Raw genomic sequence first — 17278 nt, forward strand, 5'->3', positions numbered from 1 at the left:
CTGCTAGACATTTACACATATAACTACCAACTGTGAGATGAATTGACATACCTTGACAGTAATACCCATCACCCTGATAGCCTGCTAGACATTTACACATATAACTACCAACTGTGAGATGAATTGACATACCTTGGCAGTAATACCCAACACCCTGATAGCCTGCTAGACATTTACACATATAACTACCAACTGTGAGATGAATTGACATACCTTGACAGTAATACCCATCACCCTGATAGCCTGCTAGACATTTACACATATAACTACCAACTGTGAGATGAATTGACATACCTTGACAGTAATACCCATCACCCTGATAGCCTGCTAGACATTTACACATATAACTACCAACTGTGAGATGAATTGACATACCTTGGCAGTAATACCCATCACCCTGATAGCCTGCTAGACATTTACACATATAACTACCAACTGTGATATGAATAGACATACCTTGGCAGTAATACCCATCACCCTGATAGCCTGCTAGACATTTACACATATAACTACCAACTGTGAGATGAATTGACATACCTTGACAGTAATACCCATCACCCTGATAGCCTGCTAGACATTTACACATATAACTACCAACTGTGAGATGAAATGACATACCTTGACAGTAATACCCATCACCCTGATAGCCTGCTAGACATTTACACATATAACTACCAACTGTGAGATGAATTGACATACCTTGGCAGTAATACCCATCACCCTGATAGCCTGCTAGACATTTACACATATAACTACCAACTGTGAGATGAAATGACATACCTTGACAGTAATACCCATCACCCTGATAGCCTGCTAGACATTTACACATATAACTACCAACTGTGAGATGAAATGACATACCTTGACAGTAATACCCATCACCCTGATAGCCTGCTAGACATTTACACATATAACTACCAACTGTGAGATGAATTGACATACCTTGACAGTAATACCCATCACCCTGATAGCCTGCTAGACATTTACACATATAACTACCAACTGTGAGATGAAATGACATACCTTGACAGTAATACCCATCACCCTGATAGCCTGCTAGACATTTACACATATAACTACCAACTGTGAGATGAAATGACATACCTTGACAGTAATACCCATCACCCTGATAGCCTGCTAGACATTTACACATATAACTACCAACTGTGAGATGAAATGACATACCTTGACAGTAATACCCATCACCCTGATAGCCTGCTAGACATTTACACATATAACTACCAACTGTGAGATGAATTGACATACCTTGGCAGTAATACCCATCACCCTGATAGCCTGCTAGACATTTACACATATAACTACCAACTGTGTTTATACACTCTGCATTGGGATCACAGTTATGGACTCCAACAGAACACTCATCTAATTCTGGAAAAAAATAAACACTCAAAAATATTACCCTGAAATCTCATAATAAAGAATTTATATAATAATTTATCATATTTTCACTAAAACAGTTTTTAGCTTGTTCTGGGAGTGAAGCTTTAAAGTGGGGGAGTCGTCACCTGCGCATGCGTCAGTTGGCCAGTGTCATTGTTTACAAACAATTATCTACCCATAGGCCTTTGTGTTTTTAGCGTGTGTTGTTATCGTCACTTGGGACTCATTTCCCGCACGTATGCAGGTGACGACCCTCCCACTTTAAATATTTGCAAAGTGAGAATGCAACTTTAACCTTTTCACAACCACACTTTCTTGCCTAAATTTGTCTGCACTTTTTTCTTATATTCTTCAATATTTCTGAAAATGACCCTAATTTTGGAGCCAACAGACAAAATTTGAGTTTTTACTCAGAAAGGCTAGTTTTGTCCAGATCTTCTGAAGGAAAGTGCAGAATATAAACAAAACTATTTCGGGAATTTGTGATGAAAATAGGCAACTGGTGATAAAAGGTTAAGTGACAGGAATTCACAGCAATGTCATTTTTTTTAAATCATAAAAACACATGGAATTAAGAAGTACTTATAAAAAAAAATGTACTCACCAGAACAGGTGAAATCATCATCTCTGACATGACCAGGAAGACATTCACACAGGTAAGACCCAGGGGTATTCACACATATCGTGTTGTCATGGCAATGGTGACCATAGAGACCACCCTCATCTTTGCATTCATCAATATCAACACAGTCTTTACCATTTCCTTCAAAGCCACTTAAACACTGACACGCATGTTTAGTGGAGAGACTGACACACGTGGCATTGGCATGACAGTCATGCCCTTCATTGCAGTAATCAACACCTGGAAAAATATTTTCAAGCTGTATAAGTCATCCCACTTGTTTGTGTTGTGTTGTGTTGTGTTGTGTTGTGTGTGTGTTGTGTGTGGTGTGTGTGTGCGTGTGTGCATGTGTGCGTGTGTGCGTGTGTGCGTGTGTGCGTGTGTGTGTGTGTGTGTGTGTGTGTGTGTGTGTGCACAGTTACTGGTTGACAAGAACTGGAAGATAAAATAGCAAATACTCCGGTAAATATAATTATGAGATGTTTACCTTGACAGAATTTACAGCATTCATCAGGTACATTGAATTGTTGATCAAGAGGACATGTCAACTTAGGACAGATCTCATTAGGATTTTGATGATTACACGAAGTTCTACCATTCTAGAATTGGAAGAAATAACACACAATTACAAATGCAAAGAATAAACATTAACAGCAGAGTGGCATGTTTGATTGTTGATTGATTGATGAACTAAGGACTGAAGAGCACATGCACAGAACAGACTGCTTTACACCTTCGGCCAATTATCAACTCTGAATAAGATAAGCCTGGCAATTGGGCAGAAGGTAAAAATGTTTTTGTTTCAGGGAGGGTACTAGCCACAAGAGTCAATTAACCTGCATATTTGATTCAATGTAAGGTTCTTACAAGAATGAGCCTGATTGGCTGCCCAACCCTAACACCTAGCTTTCAGACCAATCAGGAGGCATCTTATTTGTTGCGATTTGTTTTCGATGTATTAAATTCTGCCTTGCATATATGTTTAGACTCAACATTCTATCTCAAATACAAACATTTAAAGTATGGCAAAAATACAGTATATATTATACATTGTTTATTTTATACATCTGATATCAAAAACGCTGTATGCACATGTTCAAAAGTGTTTGAACATTTGCCTTATTATTATTATTTTCCTTATTATTATTATTCACGTCAAATTTGAACACTTTCCTTTGTTTAATTCAGACATAGATGGAAATTGAATCCTGTTACTGAATTAAACTTTCGCACAGCACAATACAGCAGAATTTTTTTGTTATCTCTTATCAAATCATTACTACAATCAGGGAAAAGATTTATAAAAATAAGGTTATCACTCAGGCAGTAGGTAAACGCATCAACCTCTGTTATCTGTTGGTCGACATGATAACAGTACTGCCTTTGTACATACTTTGCGGTATTCTCTTATTAACCTTATAATATTACCAGATAGAAATTCATTGAATGACTATTATTACAAATCACCAACTCATTATGTAGAGTAGTCACATGTGTTTAGGACAGAGCAAACATGGTATAACTTACCTCGCACTGACAAATTGCACATTGCCGAGGACTAAATGATTCACCATCATCAAAAAACTGACCACCAAAGAAACATTGTCCTAAAAAAAAAAAAACAGACTGTTGATATACTTTTATAGGCTTTCTTTGAAAGTTTAAAGGGCAGTGGTTGTCAGGCAATGCATGTTTGATTGCATGTGATTGTGATTGAGTTTTCAGCCATCAAGTCACTGAAACACGCACACGGTTCTCTGATCGAATGAAAAAAACAATAATCAATATGAAGCATTTTTTTTTGAAGATGAGATATACACCAAACTATTGAGGAGACTTTTTTGAATTTTTATAGAATTTCCCGGGAAAAACAACTTTAGATCAGTGTTGATTTTTTTTAAGGGGCAGTAGTCGTCGTGCAGCGCATGTGCAACATTTGTGTTGATAAACTTTGATTTTCCCATAATCAATGTTCTTTTCTAATGAAATCAGGAGTATGAGATTTGCCCAGGGCGCCACTTACACTAATTACCGCCGGCGACTCCTTCGATGCCAAAAAACACCAAGAAAAATACCTAATTAAAGCTTAACCTCTCAGTTTGTACTAGTTGGTGTATGCAACAGTCAAAATGCCATCTTTGTTTATATGAGACCCATATCTCATCCTTCAACTATAAGCTGTTACTTACGCCTACAAACAGGGCAGCACTGTCCCTCTGGAACCACAGGATATTTACATGACACTTGAGGGCAATCCATTGCACTGCATTCCACTGCACCTTGCTGTCAATGTATAATAAATAAGAATCACATTTGTATTATAGTAAAGAAAACACAATCAGCATCTGTAGATTTTATTATCACGTTGCCTGCTTAATGGATAGCTGGACTGAACAGGAAAAACTGGCATCAACAAGCGATGTGAACCTGGAGATACTGTAGAATACTTTATTTTCGCTTGGAATTTATTTTCGCTATTTTCGCTGAAGAGATGATTCCGTGAAAATAGAATCCAGCGAATATACTTTTTTTCCTATATTTCACATTAAACTCATCAAAAATCAGTGAAAATAAATTCCATACAAAACGCTCAAAATGCCCGTTCAGCGAAAATTAATTCCAGCGAAAATAAAGTATTCCACAGTATTCTTTGGTAACAAACACAACACTGTTGCATTCCTGTCTTAGCAGAACTGGAAACCTGGTACCTGAAAGGTGAATAATTTCAAGTCCGTTCTCCAAGTCTGATGTTGCTTAAAGCGAGAAAGTGAATTTGTGATGAAAAAAGGGAACTGGTACGCTAAGGGAATTCAACAATATCAAATTTTGCATCTACCAAGAACTTGTTTCTCAAATAAAGCCATTTTTCATTAACAGTTTCCTATTCCTAATGCCCCATATTAATAAAAACAATGAAGATGACATTTAAATAGGTGATTTTACTTTCCCATTTTTTCAATTCCCGGGTGACTTTTTAATGTCACTGTGGCGCCTATGACCTTTTTTCCCCCTGTTTTTTTGCATTTGATTTTCCGTATAACACAGGACTTTGAAGTGATCTGGAAATCTGCATAAAGTGTCATAGTTGTTGTATCACGTCATGTTCAATAATGGATCCATGCGACTTGTACAAAGTGTTCAAAACACATTGTTTACAATAAAATGTGTAGTACTTTAAAATTACAATCATACATGTCTATTCATATCTTACATTACAAGTACATTGCTGGCAGTCTTCAATCCACGTCTCCATGTCAGATTTAACCACATCATTGTGTTCACAAGATTTCTGACATCTACATTCACTCAATTCACTAATCCTTTGCTCAGCATCATTTAGCTAATAAAAACAAAAGCAATTAATTTGAGACTTTGAGGGCGGTGTTTGCAAAATTCTCACATAATAAAAACAAATGATTATGAAAGATTCTGAGCTGGCCTGTGAGGGCAGTATAGAAAATTATAATTATTTCATGCACCTTGTGAATTGAATTGATTCAATCTGTGAATTTTCTGTGCATTGCATTTGTAAATACTGTTAAAATAATGAGCATTTTTTTTTCTTTTTTAAATGGCATATTCAAATACAATTTTATTGTGCCAATACAAGGTGTCAACAATTGTGTTAAATCTGATCACTGATCTGACAGACAAAATTAAATTAACATTTGTGATGTGCATGTTAAAAAAGATTCTACAAATTCTCTCGAAAGGATTTAGCATATAAAACAATAAAATTGCTAAGAAAGTCTAAATCTTCACTGAAAACAGCAAAATTTAGTTTTTTAAATGAAAATTTTTAAATATACTATAGTATAGATTAGAGCAAGAAAAGAACAGCCGAACAAACTAAAGCAGCAGAAGGAGAACAAAACAGAAACTTACCCTTGTTTCCATTTCTTGTAAGAGATTAGATAAATTATCAATGGTACCAATCATTTGTAGGTATTCACCGCATGTTGGACATTGTCTTTCCAATTCAGGACATTGTGATAAATATCCATGACTTGTAACAATCAATTTCACATCCTGAACAGTACCCTGTGGAAAACAATAAACAAGTCAGACCCTGGTGGAGTAACACAGTTAATCTTAAATTTTAGTTATCTGTAAATATCAAACATTAACGTGCATGTTCTGGACCTAATAAGGTGGTTGCATTGAGACATTTATTAGTGCATTCTCGACAAAAATTTGATACACCCAAATTTGGAGGGGAAAACAAGTTTTGCCTCTCTTCATTGTAACTCCCCCCCCCCCTGCATTTTTCTTTTGCAATTATGTGTACAGGTGAAATCTACATTTAATGCATGTGTTTAAGAGCATTATTCAATAAATGTTATCTTCCTTTTAGGTCATTATATTATCTTAATACAGACGAAAAATTATAACTGTGTTCCCATATCAATTTTCAATTTTCCCTGGGATAGGAACAGAACTTGATTTTAGAACGTAGCACAAGCTCCTGATCTGCTGTCACAGTGCCAGCGATGGCCTTTAATTTTTTTCCTCCTAAAATATTTGATTGCACACAGGTTTTGATGTTTTATTCAATTTGTCAACAGAGGGCGCTGTGTAGAACAAACTAAGTGAGGAGATCAGACTGTAATTTTTTTGGTGATGCATACATGTTGACAAGAAACATTAATTATATTTCAGGAAGCCTAATAACAGGAGTGAACAATTTCTTTGACCTTCTGATATGAATGATTCTTGTCAACCACTCGCATGTATGCGATAAGAACATAAACAAGTCTGTCCTACTATACCTACCTCTTAACTTAATGGACAAATGACTGATAATATGTGTATTGATATATACATTAATGTCAGAGAAAAGTAAACATGACAGTTGCTGCTTGTGTGGGAATTGTAACAGGTGTTTGGAAGTATAGCAATATTCTGAGAATTAATAGTTTCATTGCTGACTGTATATTACAATGACTATTAATGTTTTATTAGTGTTATTCTGATAAGATGGTTCAAAATGAGTGCGTACAAAATTGTACAGAACCCAAAATGTCTGCCTTGTCACTTTTCCCTTTGAGTTATGCCCCCCTGGTAAATTGTGATAGTCAAGCTTTATGACATTCGTATGACCCCACATACAAACATTAAATAATAAATTGATTTATTTTCAATAAATTTATTAACCATGACCATTGTATTAAAGCACTTTTCAATTAATGACCATAATTAAGTAAAATAATAAATTCAGCCATTGAACCATACTTGTCACAGAACGTTCAAAGGTGCTAAGATGCACATCACCGGTCACTGGTAGCATAGTGGTTGTCACATCAGACTCATGATCGGTAGACCAAAGTTCAAATTTTACCTTAGGCTGAACACCATAAAGGGCTTACCCCTACACTGGCTGAGTGTGCCACAGACTCAATGGGAAGGCCAAATATACTGGCCGATATTCATTCACTAATGCAGGTCCTTTTGTTTGACCAAGCTTGATTGACGCCAAGATAGCGCATTAAAATTGCCACAGCCCGGTCATGTAATCCCAAACATGAATATGAATTCTGTGGCAAAAATTCACAATGTGTCTGCACTAGCACTTGCAGTTTGCACAAAACAAAAAAAAAAGTCAGGAGAGACAATAGTGACATTTAATGTCAACTGTTGCCTGGCACAAAAATACTATTTAAAAAAAAAAAGACAGACATCACTGTACCATATTTTTTTATAGGCTTTGCACATGCTGCTGTGGATTGATAGTCAAAGAGACGGTGAACACAGCTAGAGCCAGGAAAACAGCATGAATTTCATGACCAGTGGAGCAAATAAAATCTGTTGAATTTTCCAGAATAATATGACGCTAACATCCAGCCCAAATAAACAGCTGGTAAGAAAGTTGTCTTCACATACAAGGTTTTGTGGCTACACATTAAAGTTCTTTGATACAGAAACATTACCAGGTAACAGTTGATAAATCTGATCCACATACATGTATCTGCGAATAGTCCATTTTCTGTTCATGATGACATCGTGCGTTATACAAGAAATCGATCAAAAATATTCGCTTATGATGTAACTAAGTTGAGTTTTAACAGTATTTTGTTGTTATCATGCAGAATAATTACAATATTCAGTAAAATTAGAGAACTGCAGCTGTCTCCACAGAATGAACAAACCCATGAGGACCACCACAGTATCTACCCCCATACATGCAAAGTATCAAGCCAATTCAACTAGTACTTTTTGAGAATTAGTCAAAAATAACATTTTTCACCAAAAGTTACCAAAATATTTCCTAAAAATAGAGAATTGAAGAGACCAACAGGAAATGAGCATTATCTGAGAAAGCCCAAGGTACCTACATACCAAGCATCATTGTAATTGGCCTGTTAGTTTTAGAGAAAAGGGAGAAAATAGAATTGGTGACAAACAGGTGGACAAAGACAGACAGTAGAGCTAAAAAGGAAATGCAAGTTCAAAATCAAATAAATTGCTTTTTGCGTGCAGATGTTTGGTTTGCCACTTCCATACAATATGCAGTATCTCACAGTGAACAGAAAATCACTTATTGTAAAACTCACCTTAAAAAATGCCTGGTCATTTCTTTGTCCCATCCACATTACCAAGTCATTCTGATCTATATTCAAATTTGGTTTATGTATAACTCTCTCTGTGACTTTGTTACAATCGATATATAGCGTTATATGTGTCCCACTGACTGTAAAAGCAATCTTAGTCCACTTGTCAGGAACCAGAGGGTAAGAGAACTCTTCTGCATATAACTTATCGGCTCCTGTGTAGAAGAATTTCAGCTGTGATCTCCGTGTGCTTGTGTAGAGCTCAAGAAATCTGTGAAAATTCAGAACTAGTTTTAATAACAGCCAGCAAAAACATTGATGAAATCATTTCTTGTAGATATACAGTCAAAGCTTTGTATGGCGACCCCAAGGAATTTTTTAAAATGGTCTTCATAGACTGGTAGTCTTTTTATATTTTTATGTTTAACCCAACAGTTATTTGAATTGACTTGAAAATTTTAAACGGAATGCTAATTATTATTTTGGTCTTTAGACAAAGGCAAAAAATATTGTCTGATATGACAGGTACATTTGTGGTCTTTATATAGAGGTGATCGAACTGTACATGTTTGTATGTATTAAGAATGTACTGGCTCAGTTTTTTGAAAAATGGCTGCCCATATAGAAAAGACGCTGCTCCACAATACAATAATGCAAGAGATTTATTAGAGGAACACTACACACAAAATGTTACCTAATTATTTTCAAAATGGTCTGAATTAGATAGTTACAATTGCTGTCACCTGTAGGTTTTGATTAGAGTTAGTGAAAGCAAGTAAGTGATCATTTGTCTAATGCAAATCTAAATTGACTTCATGGATTACTTTATCACATGTGAATAAGGAAACAAATAAAGGAGCAGAATCAATAATAGATACAATGTAACTGTATGGTACCAATCAATGGTTGTATTCAGTGGGAATGACATAACCAATAACATGTACATGTAAATAAAGTAACTGCAAACATGCAAATGAACTGTCAAAATATATAATCATTAATCCTCTCTTCTTCTCTTTCTATGAAAAATGGATTTTTTTTACCATATATAGATTGAGACTATTATCGTAAATACCTCCTCAAACAACAAGATTAATGTTCAGCATTTAACATTTACTAAATACATGTGTTTGAATACATTTACAAAGTAACATATCTATCTCAATAGATGAGTTTCGAGTTATAACACCATCAGTTGGTTTATTTGCGAGAATGGGGTGGGGGTGAAGGTTAGATTTCTAGCTTACGCAACTTGTTTGTCAGTTTCCCTGGTTCCCTGCGTTCTGATGAGCTATCAGTATCAAATGTTTATGTGGCGAAAACAAACCCACTACGCAGGATTTAGATTGATTTATATTTTCAAAGGCATTATGTTCTCAGAATACGCAATTAACATTTTCGCATTCTATCCTATGTGGGACACAACATTGCCAAAATAAATGTGCGAGGTGACAGGTTTCCAACGGATGTGCACAAAGACAAAAGGCAACATCTTTTTTTTTACCTAATGAAAGTATTAATTTTACGTAATACTGTAAAATACTTTATTTTAGCTGGAATTCACTTTCACTGTAAAGATTCCCTAGGTGTTTTGTATGGAATTTATTTTCACTGATATTTTTAGTTGAATGTAAAATATAGAAAAAAGTAATATCCTTGTGTAATTACCAATATTAAAGTGGCATTCAGCCTTTGTAATGTTGTTAGAACTCACTATATAGAGTCTATTGAGAGGTATATATGTGGGCTTGTGAAATGCGCGGATAGCTAGAAAACAGTCCGTAACCAGCAGAATCACCAGCGGTACACAACTAACCAACGCCTCTCGATTATTACAGATTCAACTTGCATCCTTCCGGTGCTTTGAGAGTCAGTTCCCATCAGCCTAGGGAGTTCACAATTTAGCAACTCAATAGCTGACAGACTTGGTTGCGTTGAGCATTGTTACAAAAATGTCAACCACTGTAAATCCACTGTACATATGCTATGGTAACACAGGCTTAGATTGCATAAGACAGTGCAGTAGTAACCTGCAACAATTCACACTATCAATATTTTTTTATTAATTCTAATATTCACCATGGAGTAATGAAACCTACATATGATAACTGAGGCTTAGATTACATAGTTAGAAAGGCTAAGATATGGTCTAATAAACCTCCAATAATGCAGAATCACACCACAGTCAATATTTTCTACATAGGGGGTTAATTATTAGTTCTAATATTCACAATAGAGTAATGAAATATAGATGATAACTGAATCTTAGATTACATTGTTAGAAAGTCTAAGATATGGTCTTTTAATCCTCAAATAATGCCAATTCATACAATAACTATTTTCTACATGGCGTGAGAGGGATTGAATTTCTTAATAAATATTCAAACTAGTTTTTTTGTTCTGTTTGCTTGGGTAACAAGTTTGATTTTGAAATCCTGTAAAGCCAAACTTTAAAAACACTCTTCATAGCTAAGTTAATTTTAAATGATGAGAGAAACAAAACAAAAAAACAAACATTTCAGACTACAAAGAAAATTTTTTTTAGTGGCGAACATCCAGGCATTTTCACTGACTGGCAACCATCACTGGTTAAAGAAAAAACTGTACATTAGACTAGTTGTTGAGACTCAGGAAGTGTCGAGGGACTAGCCCTATGTGTACAAACATATGAAAATTAGGTTGTTCAGGATTACGTCAAAGTTGAGTTTTCATCAGGTCCCTGACCAGCGTTACAAAGCACTCGGGCATATCTTATAGAAATACATTGTACAGTGGTACCTGAACAGGTAACATAGAATATTCTGTGACATACATGTAGCTACACCTTCAAGAATAAAATGAAGAGAAATCAGTGTGTATGTGCCATATTGTTCATTATACAAATGTAGCTCAAATAATTTAAACAATCATATTGTGCCTTAGACAAAGTAAGTTATCAAAAACAAAATAGTTTTCTCTAATTTGTACCAGACTAACATCTCACTAACCAGTTCTGATTTGACCATTACTTTGGAAGCGCATATTAAAAGTTGCCCTGATGGAGACTTAATGTTAGGTGAGCAAGGAAGTGGTCACTGTAATCTGGTAAAGTAGTGATGATGACAATCTAAATAATCCATTTGGCTGTCATACAGAGGATAACAGAAATGACACTGCATAAAGATATTAACCTATCCATTATATTAATGAAAAACTTTATTTTACTCAACTGCACTGATCATTGTGCAATAAGTAATCCTGATGCCTTGAAGATTTATCTGATACTGGGAGAATTGTTGTTCAGAAGAAAATAGCATACAGACGTGTAGGCTCATCAGGCAGAACCCTACCCCTCTCCCGAAATGTTGAAGCTTTGGTAATTATAATAATCATACAATGTACACATCAATTTTTTGGAGACAGGCAACAGCAACAAATGATGGTTGAAATAGCCCAGTCCTGTAGGAACATTGCAGCTGTATTTTACTGCAATTACATTTATTGTCTACTTGATTACACCCACCAGACAAAATAAAGTTCACCCACAAGAAAGTAGTTTGTTTCAGCTTGTTAAGATATGTGTACACCACTCTCAACACATAGGGCGTGTGCTCCCAGCATGCTTCATGTACACACCCCTCTGCCATGCATGGATTTGCATAATTTGAACAAAGTAAGTGTAAGATAGAGGGAAACCAGAAACTGAGTTCAGTTTGTGAATTTAGAAACTTCCCACAGTGACATGTATATCAAATATCTATTTGTTATTTATCTCAACACTTGAATTTAGATGTAAATACGGGTAGTTTGTAAATTTTCTGCAAAAGTTTTATATATATATATATATATATATATATATATATTATTATTATTATTTCTATTATTTGCAAAGCATTATTATTGGAATATACATTTAATAATTAGTTTGTCAATGTCTGTCGTATGATTCATACATGTGACACTGTCTGTGAGCCAGCATGTGTCAGATCAATTTTAAAACAATTTGTACTGAAAATAGTAAATTCAATATTGTCTTTACCTTCAAAAACACTTAAGACTTAGGGATGCAACAGACCTTGCAATGAATGGAAGATGACAACAAGAGTCTAATTATATAGTAGGGTGTTCACACCATTAGTGAAAAGTCCCTAAAGGCATTGACATCTTTCAACTCAACCTGGTGTGTCTACTCGTAATGAAACACCTGCCTGATTGGGAATTGGTCACCACGGAAACAATCTTATCTTATATGCCATGTAGTTTGTTTTTTTTCTTCAAGGGACAATTCATTTTATGAGGGGTTACAGCATAATTGAGTAGAAGAGACTTACATTCCTGAAAATCAATGATTTTTTTTTTGCTAATACAAAAATGTATATGTATTACATACTATTACTGCCATGTACATGTATTACATACTATTACTGCCATGTACATGTATTACATACTATTACTGCCATGTACATGTATTACATACTATTACTGCCATGTACATGTATTACATACTATTACTGCCATGTATTACATACTATTACTGCCATGTACATGTATTACATACTATTACTGCCATGTATATGTATTACATACTATTACTGCCATGTACATGTATTACATACTATTACTGCCATGTATATGTATTACATACTATTACTGCCACAAACAACTATACATATTATGTTTTGAAGATAGTCAAGAAATAGAATCAACTTTAATTTCAGGATTTACACCCAAAATCTGTGCAAAATCAGTCCTGTTAGAGGGCACAGTGTGGAACACTGCATAAGACAAATATACTAGACAGTTTGCATAAATATAAAAATTATCTCAGTGATCAGGTCACTTTACAGTGCATATCTTGGAAAATTAGTCAAGTATAGTTGGCTTCACATGTACACCATTTACCGCAATTAGGAGAGCTGCATGTGGTGCCAGGATCTTATAATTGGACGTTACGCCCAGGGACTGGAATAGCTGACATATGCAGCGAGACGATCAATTCATCCTTATCTTCATCAAAGTTTTCTTTTCTCTAGTTGCTATGGCTACAGTGTACGTCAATGTTCAAAAAGTCTGAGGGGTTAATTGCTACAATATTATTATACATCTGTCACCGTAATGCCATCAGTTACAGCGTGCCATAATTTTGCAGTATTTTCATCCTACCATATTAGGAAATGCCAATTCCAAATATGGAATGAATATGTGCGTAAGCGTCCACTAATAATAAAAACAAACATGGCTGCCACCAGAGTGTGACCGGACTCCACACAAAGAAGTTCACTGATTCTGTTCTAAGCATTTTGAATTTCGGCATTCCCATGGTGTATCCTAGGAAGGAAAAGACAGTACATCGTGCATTGACCTCCGCGCTACGCATTTGTCAATACTCTAGCTGTACTGTCTTCGTGCAAACTTTGAGGTAATCTCATAATAACCTCATATTATTATTATTATTAATATTATATGGGAGAACATAATTGACTTTCATATATTACAGAAATAAGTGCATTTTCCTTTCACTGCGAGACCCTGTGGTATATGTGAAATTGAACATAAAACAGTACAGACAAAGGTTATTGCATCATAGTGGCGTCAAAACAACGCATGGGATGAAAATATTATTTGGGGATAACACTAAATAATAGGCTATACACGTTTGATGATGGTGAATTTTGATAAAGTAAATGTATCTAATACCCAGAGGAATTTTGACAATTAACTATAAAAAAGAAAAGAGAAATTCAAGTTCAAAATCGAATCATTTGATTTTTGCAGATGTTTCAACTGTGCTTTCACGCATAAGTGATATCTCACAGTGAAGAGAAAATCAACTAATAAGACACACGTACATAATCACATTCTGGGGTTATCACTACCTGTGAAGCCTCTAACATTATGACCAGCAGATATCACTGCCTACATCTCATGTGTGCAAGTCAATAAATTTCAAAAGCATAAAACGACACATTATGCTTCAATCAAAAAATAATTTGCCTAAATTGAGCTCGGGCTAGAGTGTAGAATGATCTTTTGACAATTCCTAAGATTTGCATTAAAATTGGGCGTGTACACATGTTTCATATTGTTTAATATACCAAACTAATGGGTAATGATTTCTAATTCAAGAACATCGTAGATTTTAATGCTGATTATTATTCAAAATAGCTTTAATTTGTTTTAGCTATTTATCACCAGAGTATATTGCCCAAATTATTCTGCACTTTTTCATATGTTCTTCAATATATATGGAAATGAATCTTTAATAATTTTGGAGCCAACAGACAAAATTTGAGTCAATTTTCAGAAAATGTGGCTATTTTTGTCCCAAACTTTTGAAGGAAAGTGCAGAAAGTGAATTTTTGATGAAAAGAGGGAACTGGTGGTGAATAGGTTAGAGATTGACACTAAGGAAGAATATAATAGTGAATCATTGTATGAATTGACATATTTGGCTACACACAATCAATGCTTGCAGTGTTCTTACATTGCAGGAAATCAGTTCAGTAGAGTTCTGTGATCAATCTTGTTTTGCTTATTTTCCAAGCAATTTGACACAAATAACCAAGATAAGACTTCCCTAAAGAATTTAAAACAATTTAACAACAAGCAACTCTAATTTTTTGAAATTTTGTCAATTTATTGTTAATAAGTTTCTAGATTTGATTACTTGGTACTCACTGTGTGAAACTGGAATCTAGGAGCTCACTGTGATATGTAAATAGAATGAAAAAATTATATCACCATCTCATTTGAATAACCAATCAGAGCATGTATTACTGCCGAGTAACAGTAACCTGCTCTATCATTGGTTTATTCACCATGTAGACCGATACTGATTGGACAAGATTGAAGTCGTTTGATATGGGTTCCATACAAAAGGTAGATATGTGTGGCAGAACACTATTTTATTCAACTCTTTAAATGCCATAAAAGTTTGTACAATATATTTTATGTATTTTTATCGTTTTTTTTTTTTTTTTGGCAATTTCTGAACAAATGGTTATAATTTCTCATTGACTACAACATATAAAAAATAATACACAGTATGCAAATGAGGTTGGTGTTGCTTTGTAAATGTGAGAACAAAAAACCAAGCGTTTGGTTGAGAAAATTGAGACCTTGCCTAAAAATTATTTTAAATTAAAGTTACGCTGTCATCAAAACTGCAAATGTGCATATATCAAAACCAATGTTTACATACTGTGCCCAGTTTTTAGATGTCTGCTAAAAGTCTGTTGTGCATTTAGCATCAAGCTTTTAAAATTCAACCAATTATTAAAATCATGTGTATAGCGATTGGTCATGTTTTTTATGACAATAAAGTAGCACAGATAAAACCGTGATGTTTTGAACTGTGTATAACGTGAAATAAACGATAAGTTGGACCAGCCAGAAAATCAAAGAATAGTAATAGAAAAGTAGGATTTGCACTTCTGACTACAATGAAAAATCCAAAAATGATTGAATTTCATGAAAATCGCTTGAAGAACCGCTAGGAAAATGTCCACTGCTACACAATTATAGTGATTGAACAAGAAACAAAATCTGTTGTATGGAACCCATTAAATTTGGAATGAATTTAGTGAAGTGAGTTTATCATTCAAGTGCACATTACCAAACATAGCTGGCATAGTAACTAAGTGATCATGCTGTTTCAAGTTAAATGCTGAGTTGACAAATTTACTCTTATTAGCAATTCACAAAAATACATTTCATCTATAAATATTAAAATAATCTGTAGGCACAAAAACATTAATCTGATAAAATACATATAGCATTAATTCAATCTGTTAATCTCAAAACATTGCAAACATGTATGGATTTTAATATATATAAGGCATATAAAAAAACTTCAGGCAATGAAAATAATTATTGTGTCCTTGGTTAAAATTATATTTCTACAGTATTAATCCATTGTTTAAGTTTTATACTTAGAATTAGGATTTACAAATATCTATATATAAGATTACAGACAGTCCAAAAATGTATTAATTTTTTTTTTTCACAGATAATAACCACAAGCGTACCAAATTCGACAAAAACCAAAGAGTGTTGACATTACAGCAATGGTCAATACTGTGTAATCTATTTACCTAGTATTTATTTCAGCTATGCTGTATTAGCAAGGAGTCTATTTCTATAACATTGCTGGCACATTGAGTCAAATTCACTAAACTGGCATGTAGCCATTTCTACTGTATTTCCTTGATTAAAAGCGAATCTCCAATGGAAGCGCACATATACCTCAAATTGTATTCATTGAATACAGGATGAATTATTTCAATTGATCACTTCTTTTTACTGTACAATATTTTATTTTAGCCGGAATTAGTTTTTGCTGAAAAGACTTTTTGCTGTTTTGTGGGAAGTTTATTTTCACCAACTTTTGAGAAGTTGAGTGTAAGGCATAGGAAAAGAAGTATTTTCACTTGATTTTATTTTAACTGTTTCATTCCTTTAGCGAACATAAATTCCAAGCAAAAATAATTTGCAGTATTTATACAAGAGCATTACAAATAAAGGAAATCCGTAGATGTACTGAAAACAAGTTTAATGTGGTAAAAGTGAAATTGTATAGAATTGCTTGGAAATAATAAAACGTTGTAAAAGTAGAAATGGCAGGGAGGTAACTTTCTTTAATCTCATTGCTCACAAATGCACTCAACTAATCAAATACTCTTATTGGATATTTCTAGCAGCCACGATTTACACTCTGTAATTAAATTGC

At 34.4% G+C, this 17278-nt stretch overlaps 1 protein-coding gene across 1 annotated transcript in view; it reads right to left on the reverse strand.

The window, feature by feature from the left end:
* The window catches only part of LOC100374590 (protein kinase C-binding protein NELL1-like), a 68733-nt gene that overhangs the window by 11609 nt on the left and 39846 nt on the right, over positions 1–17278 (reverse strand). Inside the window, exons 5-12 of the mRNA XM_085506364.1 lie at positions 8575–8842; positions 5909–6064; positions 5235–5363; positions 4213–4306; positions 3551–3630; positions 2511–2622; positions 2006–2263; positions 1267–1389 (exon numbers count right to left, since the gene is read on the reverse strand). Of these exons, the coding sequence (XP_085362490.1) occupies positions 1267–1389; positions 2006–2263; positions 2511–2622; positions 3551–3630; positions 4213–4306; positions 5235–5363; positions 5909–6064; positions 8575–8842 (1220 nt within the window). The remainder of the gene's footprint in view (positions 1–1266; positions 1390–2005; positions 2264–2510; positions 2623–3550; positions 3631–4212; positions 4307–5234; positions 5364–5908; positions 6065–8574; positions 8843–17278) is intronic.

Source organism: Saccoglossus kowalevskii, chromosome 12 (genome assembly GCF_978046115.1).
Source record: "Saccoglossus kowalevskii chromosome 12, keSacKowa6.1, whole genome shotgun sequence".
Taxonomy (NCBI): Eukaryota; Metazoa; Hemichordata; class Enteropneusta; family Harrimaniidae; genus Saccoglossus; species Saccoglossus kowalevskii.